The sequence below is a fragment of the Zalophus californianus genome, chromosome 9 (genome assembly GCF_009762305.2).
Source record: "Zalophus californianus isolate mZalCal1 chromosome 9, mZalCal1.pri.v2, whole genome shotgun sequence".
In the NCBI taxonomy this organism is placed as follows: domain Eukaryota; kingdom Metazoa; phylum Chordata; class Mammalia; order Carnivora; family Otariidae; genus Zalophus; species Zalophus californianus.
Genome location: NC_045603.1, coordinates 139,218,520 through 139,229,850, shown reverse-complemented (window position 1 = coordinate 139,229,850; position 11,331 = coordinate 139,218,520). Strand labels below are relative to the sequence as shown.

Genomic DNA, 11,331 nt, shown 5'->3' with positions numbered 1-11,331 from the left:
ACACGGGATTAAATCTTGTTGGCTTTGGGTTAGACAGGAATCTCACTTTCTTAGACATGAAAGCAATAGCATAAACAACAAAAGGGAAAAACAGATAAATTGGGTTTCATCACAGTTAAACACTTGTGCTTCAAAGGATATCAAGAAAGTGAAACAACAGTGTACAGAGTGGGAGGGGGAAAAACTTTTAAAACATTTTTGAAATTTATCTGAGAAGGGACTTGTATCCAAAATATATACAGAAATCTCGTAACTCAACAATAAAAAGGCAAATAACCCAAATTCAGAGTGGGCAAGGGATCTGACAGATATTTTTCAAAAGGAGACATACTAATGACCAATCAGCGTATGAAAAGCTCACCATCATTAGTGATTAGGGAAATGCAACTCGACCGGCAACGAGATCGCACCTGACACCCACTAGGTGGCTGTAATAGCAAAGACAGCTGCTGTTCTATCAAAAGTAACACCGTATCGGTGAGGATGTAGAGGAAACTGGGATGCTCACGCATCGCTGGTGGGAGTGTAAAGAGATGCAGCCACTTTGGAAAATGGTTTAGAGTTTCTCAAAATGTTAAATATGGGATTATTGGCTGACCTAGCAATTCCACTGCTAGGTATATACTATACCAAGAGAATTTAAAAACTCTGTCTGGGGAAGCACCTGTACATGAATGTTTATAGCTGCATTACTCATGATCGTAACAAAGTGGAAACAACCCACGTGTCCATCCATCGATGGATGGATAACAAAATATTCTATCAAGTGGAATATTACTGAGAAATAAGGAATGAAGCTACGACACGGATGAACCTTGACAACGTTACGCTAAGTGAGAGTGGGCGGACACAAAGGGCCACACGGTGTATGGTCGTGTTTACACGGCGGGGCGGGGGGCGGGTAGGCAGATGAGTAGACGTGGGAAGTCGTCCAGGAGCCGGCCAGAACAGGTGGCACAGCATTTCCTTCTGGGTGATCAGGTGTCCGGATCGAGATACTGGGGACACGGCTGTACGACTGTTGGGCGTGGTGCTTAACACTGAGGTGTTGAGTTTGGAGGATATGACTTAAGCATAATAAACAGTAGACCCAGAATTGGGAGAAAGAACAGAGCAGCTGCTTTGTTTTCCTGATTTGACTAGATTTCTCGAAGGGCGAGACTGTATTTGCCGCAACGCAGGTCTTGAGTTCCTTGCATGTGCTGGACTTTATGTCTCTTGCATTTCCGGAAGCACCTAGAAGGCATTCACTGGGGATTCTGACAGCACTTGTTTTGGATTTAACTGCCGTGAGTCATGGGAAATGACGTATTTGCTGCTGAAGGCTGCAGCCTTGACTGTTGACCATCCTGGGCTCCAGGCCAGTAGGAAGCCTCTATTTCATTGTCCTCCTGGCACAGCTCTCTACTCCAGAGCTCATGAAAAATTCTCTGATGGCAGCAAAGAGGGCCATTTTGCACTCCTCAGAAGGGGGGAAAGTGCCCTCCGCCGAGCTGCCTGGCGGGCAGGGGCTGCTGCAGCCGCTGGTGTGGGCTTACCCAGCAGGTGCAGGACAGCTGCTCAGGATGGGTTCCGTTCTCACAGAATCTTTGGCTTCAGCGTTATTGTAACTTGGACCTTTATGCCGTTCTGTTCCACCGCCGAATCTGTCACCTCCTTGGGACCGGAGATCCACATATTTTTTATTATCTCTCAGGACTGAGCATGGTGCCTTGTCCACAGCAAGGCTCCAGACAGACTGTTGTAGAGCCTGGGAGGTGGGGGGGTCCCTGCGGTGGCCCCTCTAACTGCTTCTCTCTGTGCCCAGTGGAACCCCAGAGTGTTGGGAAGAGGGCGACTCCAGATCGAGTGACAAAAGGGAGCCCCGCCTGCCTCTGGTACTGTAACTGTGCCGATCGTACCATCTCCCTTCCCCTTTCCTGCCCCTCAGTCCTCTCCCAGCAGCCCCTCCCTTCAGGCTCAGTCGGCCTGTTAGTAGCAGATGAAGGGTTGGCGCGTTAAGGTCACCTGCCCGGGGCTGCACGGTAAAGGCAGGTCTGTGTGGCAACAGTCCCCACTCCCTGGGAGAAAGCAGCTGCGTCCACGTCTGGGGCTGGCCGGGGCGTTCTCCTCCCTCCGTGCCTGGCCTGCTGGGGAGGAGCTTACCATAGGCTTGCCCCCACAATGCAGCCTTGTTCTCCTAGTGAGCTCTTTTCTCTTGGACATGCAATCACGGTCCTTCTTGAGGAGCAGAAATCCCCAGACTCCAGCTTTGAGGCTGGTGGGTAAGGGCGAGACTCAAGCCAGGAACAAGGGACCCTCTGGATCTTTGTGGGGAGAAGGAGATGCAGACAGCAAATTCCAGTCACAGCAAAGGTGGTGGGAGGTCGCCCCGCCCCGGAGCTGAACCGTCTCCTTGACAGTGATGCGCTTTATTCTTTGGCTCCCGCTTCTGAGCACCCGTTTGGGAAGTGTGGCCCCTTCAGACTCCCCGTGCCCCACGGTCGGGACTCCTTGGTGTGTCAGATGAACGCTCACAAATTTCCGCCACCTCTTCTGTCTGTGGCGGGGTGTGCAGGTGCCTGCCCACCGGGAGATGCCCCAGACGGTCCCACCGCCAGGCCCAGGGCCGCCGGCTCGCACACAAATCCCCTCTGCATGGGCACGGCTTCTCACAGTCACAGCTTCTGGGGGTCCTCAGGGGACTGTGCCCTGCGGCTCCTGCTGGCTGCAATGCTCATCACGGGTACTCATGGCTTCTCTCCACCCTCGTCACTGCAGCCGCCTTGGTTGGCTCTGCCTGTGCTGTTGGTGCCCACAAATGGGGACCCACTGTGGACACCAGGAGGCCCGCCTAGTGGAGGGCCTGAGACCCTACTCACCATGCTCTTATGAAGCTACAGTTGCTGGGCGTGTCCATTATGGCCGCACAAGGCATGGTGTCACCCCCCCAGGGCCACACACGCTCTGTCCTGGGCCCGTCGCAGCCATCGTGACAGTCAGGGTCCATTTCCCTCACCAGTGCGATCCCTCCGTTTCCTGTTGGCCCACGGGCAGACCGGGCAGCCACAGCCGCTGTAAGACCTGCGTCCCCCCGCTGGGCGTCCCCCTGAGTTGCAGCTTGAGAAGCACAAATCTCGGAGAGTCTAATGGGACTGTGGGGAGCTGGTCCACCCCTGCCCCGCTTGACTCCAGAAGCATGTCTTCTGCCGGGTGGGGACACCCCCATGCAGTGGCCGCTGGCTTCGAGGGTCCACTACCTCTTGGATGATGGCGCCCTGCCCTGTGCCTCAGCTGCGTCTGCAAGACTCCATCTAGCCACCCTGTCCGTCCGTCTGTCTGTCTGTGTGGCGGGGCTGGCGTCACATGGGGCCCTTGGCCCGAGGTGGCCCATCCCGTGAGGTCACTCCGCGTGCCTGGATGGGGTTTGGCTAAGGCACCACGGGCGGGAAAGGCAAACCCACATGCAGACTATGGATTAGTTCCCCTCGGGATGGATGGTTGCCCTCCCCCGGGAAGCAGGATCGTGGTGTCCCATGAGCCGGCTGTGGGCCCTGCGGTGCTGGTGGGCAGCGGTTGGCTGAAATCCCCCAGCTGCGCCGTCCACCTGCAGTGGACGCTCTCTGGCCGGCACTGGTCAGGAGAGTCACTTAGTGTCCACCCCAGAAGCCCTCCCACTTCCTGTTTGTCCCAGGTTTGAACTTCCAACCCTCCCGACCAACCAGGTGAGCCTTTGTCTTCACTCACTAGTCCGTAGGTTCTCTCCACACCAGGTGGATCTCAGGTTCACTGCCTGAAGCTTGTGCATGGGGCTCTCCTCTTACAGTCTCCTGAGCCAGTTCCTTACAGTGAGCCTCTGTCTGTATGCACACATCGTACTGGCTCTGTTTTTCGGAGAACTCCAACTGAAATGGTGGGAAGAACGGCATGAGCAGAGACGCAGGAATGTCCAGTGCGTGAGGGTGTGAAGCAGCTGCGTGTTATTAGAGCACGTGAATTCTGGGGGTCTGGTCTCCCGGGGGCTGCATTTGGTGTCTAAAAGGTAATGGATGTCTTCCCGATCCAAGTGTGCACACATCCAAGTGTGCAAGTGGTCAGCACACTTGGGGAGGTGGGGAGAGGCCCACACTGTGAACCAGCAGAGCCACCACCCCCCTCTGCCTCCACCCCTCCTGGCTGGTCCAGCTGACCTGCTGTCCTCGCCACCAGCTGGTATTTGATGTTGTGGGGGGTACATTGCCATTTATCTTAAAATGAGCCATTTTGGGTGACCCAAACTGAAAGTAACGAGGCCTGCTTTGTCAAAGGTGAGCCTGCGCCGTGATTCAAAACGCTCTGTAGCACTGCTGTACCCAAGCCCGCGCAGGACCGACAGCCCCGGCAAGCTGAGCGCCCGGCTCGTGCAGCCAATTCCAAATCGGAGGGGCTGTGGGGTGGGTAGGCCGTCCAGGCCCCTCTTGTTTTCCTGTTCACCCTCCGTCTCTGTGGGTGAAACTCACTTGGGAGAGTGCATTTCTGTCACCAAGTTAACGCCAGCTGAAGGGACCTGCGTGAGTCTCTCTGGCACGGACACAGGCGTGAAGGATCATAGCGCTTGCCCAGTCCCGTGGCTCCTCAGACGTCATGCATACCCATCACATTTTAAGAATCAGAATAGCCTCTAGTTACTTTCCTTGGGAAACACGCACTTAGTGTTTCCTGAGACAATATATCATCAACTTCATGTTTTATAAAAGAAATTCTTACCAAGAAAGGACGATGGCCACAGAGGAGAGCTGCCGTGAGGCGAGCGCAGCTGGGACTTGGATGGCTTGGAGAGTGATTTGGGTAGACTCACAGGACCATCAGTTTTGAGGAGATTACCAAGGACCAGACGATTTATTTCCGAGGCAAGCGGCCCTTCTCTGGCCGGAGGGTGTCCTCCAGGAGCGAGAGTGCTCATTGGGTGCTGGCCGAGAGTCCCTTCTGGGACACACCAAGACCAGTGAACGGTCCCTGCCACCAGACATCCAGACTCCCAAACTCAGAACGTGTGGGACAAGTTATGCTCTGATGCATTTGTGACTTGTCTTGAACCTTCCTTACACTCAGACCTGCTATCTTCTTTCCTGGTAACTATGGCCCCAACTCTTGTCTCTGTTGGGGGTAACTTACTGCAAGACCCCCTCCCCTAACCCAAGGGTGAGGGAATGTGTCGGAACAGCCCTGGGGGGTCCGCAGACCTGAGGTCTGCTGTGTCCTCCCTGGAGCAGAGCCTCCCTGTGGTTCGTGGGAAGTAAGGGCAGACTGAACAGGATGTAAGACGCCCCCGCGCCCCGGCCCAAAGGCAGGTGGATGAGAGGAACGCTCCCAAACAAACAGTGTTGTCTATGGTCACTTGGACTGTAGCCTGCCGGTGCTGTGGCCAGCATACTGGTAGTTCTGCTCCACGCCTGGTGGGGCAGGTGGAATGGGCAGCCCCCTGAAAGGGACAGAATGCTCAGATGGACTGTGCAGTGTTGAGCCCATGCAGACTCCTGTAGGGCCGAGGCCGTACACAGCCTGAGTGATGTTTTAGGTCCGTATCCATCTGGCTTAGTATTCTATGAGGAAACTGTCAGCCACGCCTGTGTTTCACATGCTAGGGCAAATTTGGGAGGGGGACTCAGAACATCTTCAATATTTGCAGTACTTTAACCTTTCTAAGCACCATGACCCTGAGTCTGTGGAGTCCGCTAGCGGCCCCCAGAGGCAGGGGCTGACAGTTGTCCGCACCCTCAACAGTCAGGTAATAACCTGTTGCCCTGAGAGCCATAAGGGTAGCTGCTCACCCCGCCGAGCCCGCTGATGCACGTAATCGTAGGAGGAAGTAGATTTTGGAGTGGACATGATGTTTCTTTGCAGTGGGTGCACCCTCTGGGAACTCTCCCTACACCCACATGCGGCATTCAGAGACCCCCCCAGGGCCCTGCTTGAGGAAAGACGCCCAACAAGCCAGGGAAGCACAATTTTACTCCCTGTTTTTATTCACTTAACAGAAACATTCACTTATCAGATATCACTGAAGTGCGATTTACAGAACTTAGAGGCAAATTAACATGTAAATTAATACTTTAAGGTTTTGGATTTTTTTTTTTACAAATATTACAAATGTACATCCAATATTGCCATTCATTCATGCTTTTTATGTACATACCTTTGCTTAAGAATTACTATATATTAAGTTCATTTGCTTAAAAAAATGCTGAAAATTAGCTGAAAACTAACTGGGCACTGCTGGGAAAGTGTTTTTTTGTTTGTTTTTTATTGATGCTTATCCTGCAGAGTGGTAGAAATCCAGTGCCGGCATGAAACGAGGCCGTGGAATGCCGATCATTGTACTTTATCATCTCTGCAAGTCTGATTTGCAACGATGAGCTGGGAAATAAGGTATTTCTTTCTCTAGGGGCTGACACTGTCTGCGGTCCCCAGTGGGAGTGCTGTTGTTTGTTCTGACTTTCTGGAGACCTGGCTCAGACTAGTGGACATGTTCCAGGGGTCCAAAAAAAGACTCCAGTAAATCCTCCTGGCCTGGAAGTCACAAGAACCCTCAAGGTCAGCGCGGCGGAGCTCAGGGGTACACGGGCCTGAGACTGATTCTCGGCTGTACCGGGGAACCACAGGTGTAGAGTAGGGAGGAACAGGCACTGAAACAGGGAAGAGGGAGGTGAGGGAGAGGAAGATAAGGGGCAAAACCAGAGGCAGCCCTTTTGGGAGGTAAGCAATGGTGGCAATGGGTCACATATCTATCTCCTGGTTCCCAGAACTGAGAGGTGCCCCCCTGCTCCAGGCCACCTCTCCAACAACCTGCATGTTTTGCATCTGTCTCTGCTTCTTCATCCCCCCCAACCCTTTATTTGATTCAGAATCTGTGGGAGACGTTTGACAGGAGCCAGCAAGCTCCCTGTGTGGCCAGCACAACTCTCTGGGCAGGGCCGCGGACAGCTGCAAGCATGCCCCAGCTCCGGCGCCACTCCCACACAGGAGGCCCTGTGCCTGGGAGGGCACAGAACCCCAGTAGGACCCCAGACTGGCCGGCTTGTCCCTGCTAAGTGCCGCCGGATGGTGGTACCGCCGTTCCTGAAACACAGAGCTTTAAATCTTTCACTCTGTCCATGAGCTTCGGCTAGAACTCGAAGCTGGGACAGCCTCCGCAAGTGTGTCGGGCAGTGGCCCTTCCTGACCCCGGGGGTTACGGCTCCGCAACCCCCACCAGGGAAGGTGCTGGACGAGCCAGCAAAGGCTGCTGAGTGTTAGCGGAAACTTCCGTCAACAGAGGTGGTAGTCCTGACTTCCCTTTGGTCTTTATTAGGAAGGAATATTTATTGTGTTTTGGGCCAATTAGATGATTTCATTAGAATGGCTTCTTAAAAAATGGTTGTAGAAGTTTCCCTAAATTAAAAATGTCTAAGTTTCAAATGTCTTTTTAAATTTTTTAAAACAAGATACTATAGACACATCTTGAAATTTATAATCTAAAAATAGCATTTCATCAAAATACTCTAACTATTCTATTCTGGGCATCGATATACCATGTATTTACTGTTTATGGCTCTCCAGACGTGGTAAACACTATACCAAAAAAAACCCAAACCCTCAAAACAACCATTTAACTTTATTAAGAACAGCTTCCTGTGAAAAGGAAATTATATGAGAAATTACGTGGGAGAAACTCAACTTGATGTTTCCGAGGAACAGCAAGACTCACAAAATCAGTAGTGACGTGAAGGTATATACAGACTTGAAGAGACCCAGAGGTATAAAATGGAACAATAGTTAGAGACCTGCAAATCCTTTCCTGGGCAGAAACCAAAACCAAAGAAGCCCTGGCTCCAGTCCCTTGCAGTGGAACCGCGTGCTAGGCACGGGCAGGCGGAGCTCCATGGCCGGTGACCTTCCCCCTCCGGCTGCGTGCTGTGGACGCTGACCTTGTGGCCAGAGCCAGGCGGGAGGCCGTGCACGGCTGACCTCCCCTCAGGGAAGGCAGTGTGTGCTTCGAGGCGGGTACCAGTGGAGTCGACCTGATCTGGACTTGAGTAGCGGGGCTGGGTAGATGTGCAGACACGGCACAGGACGTGGGAAGACTGAGGACTCGGAGCCACCGCGTCTGACGCACGTGCGGACAGGCACCAGCAGGCTCCTGCCTCCGCTCTATGGGTCTTGCCTCTGTTGCCTTCGGGCGCCAGGAGGTGGCCCCACGGTCATGTGCCCGAGGTGCGCTCTCCTATGCGCTCTCCTGTGGGCTCCTCCCAGGACTCAGACCAATCCGAAAATGCAGGGTTGGCCTGGCCTCCAGCAGTGTTGGGTGCTCTTTTGGGCTTGAAAGCCCAAAGTAGATCCTCAGGCTCCCCTGCGACCTCGTGTCTGGGCCGGCATCACCTGTCCCCCCAGCCATGGCAGGTGCCACTTCTGAGCCCTGTGACCTGGCCTCCTGATGGTGACCCGGCCCTGCCGTCCTGCCTTCCCTGCCCCTTGTGCCTCTCCATCCCCGCTGCTGGACAGGCAGCTCCGGCCAAGCTCAGCCTCTCAGACGCACTTCCCGCTGCCTTGGAAACGCCCTCTCGCGACAAAGCTCCTGCGCCTCTCCTTCGCCTCTCCTTCCGGGATGTCCCCGCTGACCGAACAGACAAGTCCTTACACTTTTTCAGAAGTAGATATTTTGGTGGAGTTTAGGTTTTTCTGGAGGGCCAGTGCCTCAGGCGAGATGAACGGTGACCAAGTAGCTGCAGCTGAGGCGTCACGGGAGTGCCCGATATGGGGTAGGTGGTGCCGTCCAAGGCCCTGCAGTCTGGTCGTACGGCTGGTCCTGCGGTGTGTGGATGGGCCCAGCCGCCTCTGTCCTGGGGCGGCTGCTGCTAATGGTGTCTCCTCGCTCTGGAAGGGGCATTGTTTGGAGTGCAGGGACAGAAGCAGGGGCTCAGAACGGGAGCAGTTGCAGCGGGAATCGACCGTGTGTCCCTGGAGAAATCTGACCCTATAGGAAGTCCCGAGAAGAGTTGGTTTCCATAGTAACACCTCTACTTCTTGTCCCACAACAAATATCTAAAACTCATCTTGGCTCATTTTTGCCTCATCATACCCGCAATCTCTCCTTGAACGTGTGCAGCACGATGTCACCCTCCCGCGTCTTGGGCTGTGTGCAGTCCCGTGTTCTCGTCAGGGTGTGCACCCATGGCTGGCAGCTGGAAGTTTCACCAGGAAGCCCTCACCCCAGAGCGGGCTACTCCGGAGCGTGGCCATGCGGCCCAGCGAGTTTCAGATGTGGACCTTTCGCGGGAGAAATTAGAGGCTTGTCAGTAGCATGATGGGTGTTAGAGATGAGTTCTTGGTGGTCAAAGTGCACAGTTCAAGGTACCGGGACGGGCTGCAGGCGTGTGAGAGGGTGCCTGCCCCTCCCGCGCTTGGCCGTGCGGCCCCACCGTCCTCTTAGAGAGGGTGCCAGGGGCCAGATCCCAAATGGTCTGGGTGTCTGACGCCTGCTCTGAAGGGGACAGAATCCGGCCTCTTGCGTCTCAACAGCTGCTGTGAGTGATTTGTTTCAATCATGCAAGATGGAGACCGGGGAACCTAAAGCAGTGGAGAGCCCCAAGGAAAGGTTGTTGTGGATTTGACACAGACTTAGCTAAGCAGTCAGGGCGTGGTCTGGGACTTGTTTCCTTGTTACCTGGTAAGGAGGTGTGGTGGTCACTAACTTCAGATGCATCTGCCACGGACGTGGTCAGCGGCTGTGGGCACCTGCCGTGGAGCCTGTGCTGGGCCTGGGACGGGTGTGGTGGTCTGCGGCGGTCTGCGGCACTCGGTCCTGGAGCCCCTGTGTCCTACGTCTCAGCTCAGTGGCGTGCTGCGCGAAGGGTCTTCATGTCCCTGGTCCTAGTTGAGGGGTTCTTCAATATTGCGCATCTCAGATCCGCTTTGAAAGGAGGTGGAGTAAAAACTGAAGTGAATAATGGGGATGGTAGAGCGTCCTGTTGGCTTCTTTGGGGAGGAGCCCATGGCTTTTCTCTTCGTTGTGGCTTTTCCTGAAGTATCGTGCTACTGAGAACCGGACGCGGCACTGGAGGTGGGAGGGGTGCCCAAGGCTCCGCGTGAAGGCTGCACCTAAGACCCTTCAGCCTGCACGGAAGCTTTCCCGTGGACACACCAGGGAGAGACGTCGGGCCGCACCTGTGCCTTCAGGTCTGGGGGGCGTCTGGGTTCTGACAATGTGGGAGCAGCTCCTACGTTGAGTCTAGTTGCCCACGGAACACTGACCACGCGAGTGCTTCCAGAACACCAAAGGGAAATAGGTGCGGGGAGCCAGTGAGCACCACCTGCCGCCCCACGCACGCTCACGCACGCCCTGCCCGGTCCGGGCGCTCGCCCTGCTCCGGGAACACTGGAGTCTGGTGGCTCAGAGAGTCAGTAGAAACTGGTCTTGCTCGGGCGGCTTCCTCACCCAGGTGCCCAGCCCGGCCTTCTGGAATGCCTTGAACAGCTGCTGTTTGACAGACTGGTAGGTGCCCGCCCCCCGCTTGGCCTCAAAGTACATGGACGGCGTGTCTCCGTGGCTCGGGATCCGCGTGCTCAGCTGTGGGGCAGGAATAAGACAAGTGAGCCGGACAGACAGAAATGCCGGGGCCCCTACACAAAACACGGCTCCTGGCCGCCTTCCCTTCTCTCTTACCATGAAACGGAAAAGTGACATGGCAGAGAGTAACACGCGTGAAATTTGCCCCAAAGGAGCTTCCTTAATTAAGCGTTCTCACCGCGCACAGTGACTGGGTGGATGGGCGCGCTAACTAGCTTGCTTGTGGTGGTCGCTTCACAGTGTGCACGCGTCAGGATGTCATGTTACCCGCCCTAAGTCTGTCCAGTGTTAGTTATGTGTCAGTCTTACCCAGTGAAGGGGTGAGCCCCATCTGGCAACCCTGAGACATATACCAGGGCTGCTCGGCAAGAAGCGTGAGTGTGCAGCAAACAAAACACGTGTAACTTGCCTGCTATTAAACAAATACACTGTGCAGAGTTTTCCTTTTGGGGAAGGATCTGGGGCTGAGGTTGGGTGGGGGTGGGGGGTGGTGGGGATGCTGGTGGCACTGAAGCAGCCTCGGGCAGGTGGGCGATGGGGGAGTTGGTGTTCTCCTGCCACCAGTCAGGAACCCGGTGGAACTGACCAGCTCCTCTGTCGTGTTTCTGGGCCAGTACCTGGCAAGGCCCTGAGGCCAGGGCAGGCAGGGACTGCACTGTGGAGAGGCCAGGGGTGCGGTGAGCAGGGGCGGGAGGCCCGAATCCCCTGGAGGGCCCTGCCCACGTGTTGGCAGCCTCACCCTGAGCAGGTGCAAGGGGCCCTTTTAG

The 11,331-nt window shown here is 55.0% G+C and overlaps 1 protein-coding gene across 1 annotated transcript in view; it reads right to left on the bottom strand.

Annotated features, from left to right (window-relative positions):
* Positions 1-5,976: 5,976 nt before the first annotated feature.
* Positions 5,977-11,331, bottom strand: part of ADARB2 (adenosine deaminase RNA specific B2 (inactive)) — a 409,625-nt gene continuing 404,270 nt past the window's right edge. Inside the window, exon 10 of the mRNA XM_027595682.2 lies at positions 5,977-10,564. Coding sequence (XP_027451483.1) covers positions 10,388-10,564 — 177 coding nt within the window. The 3' untranslated portion in view covers positions 5,977-10,387. The remainder of the gene's footprint in view (positions 10,565-11,331) is intronic.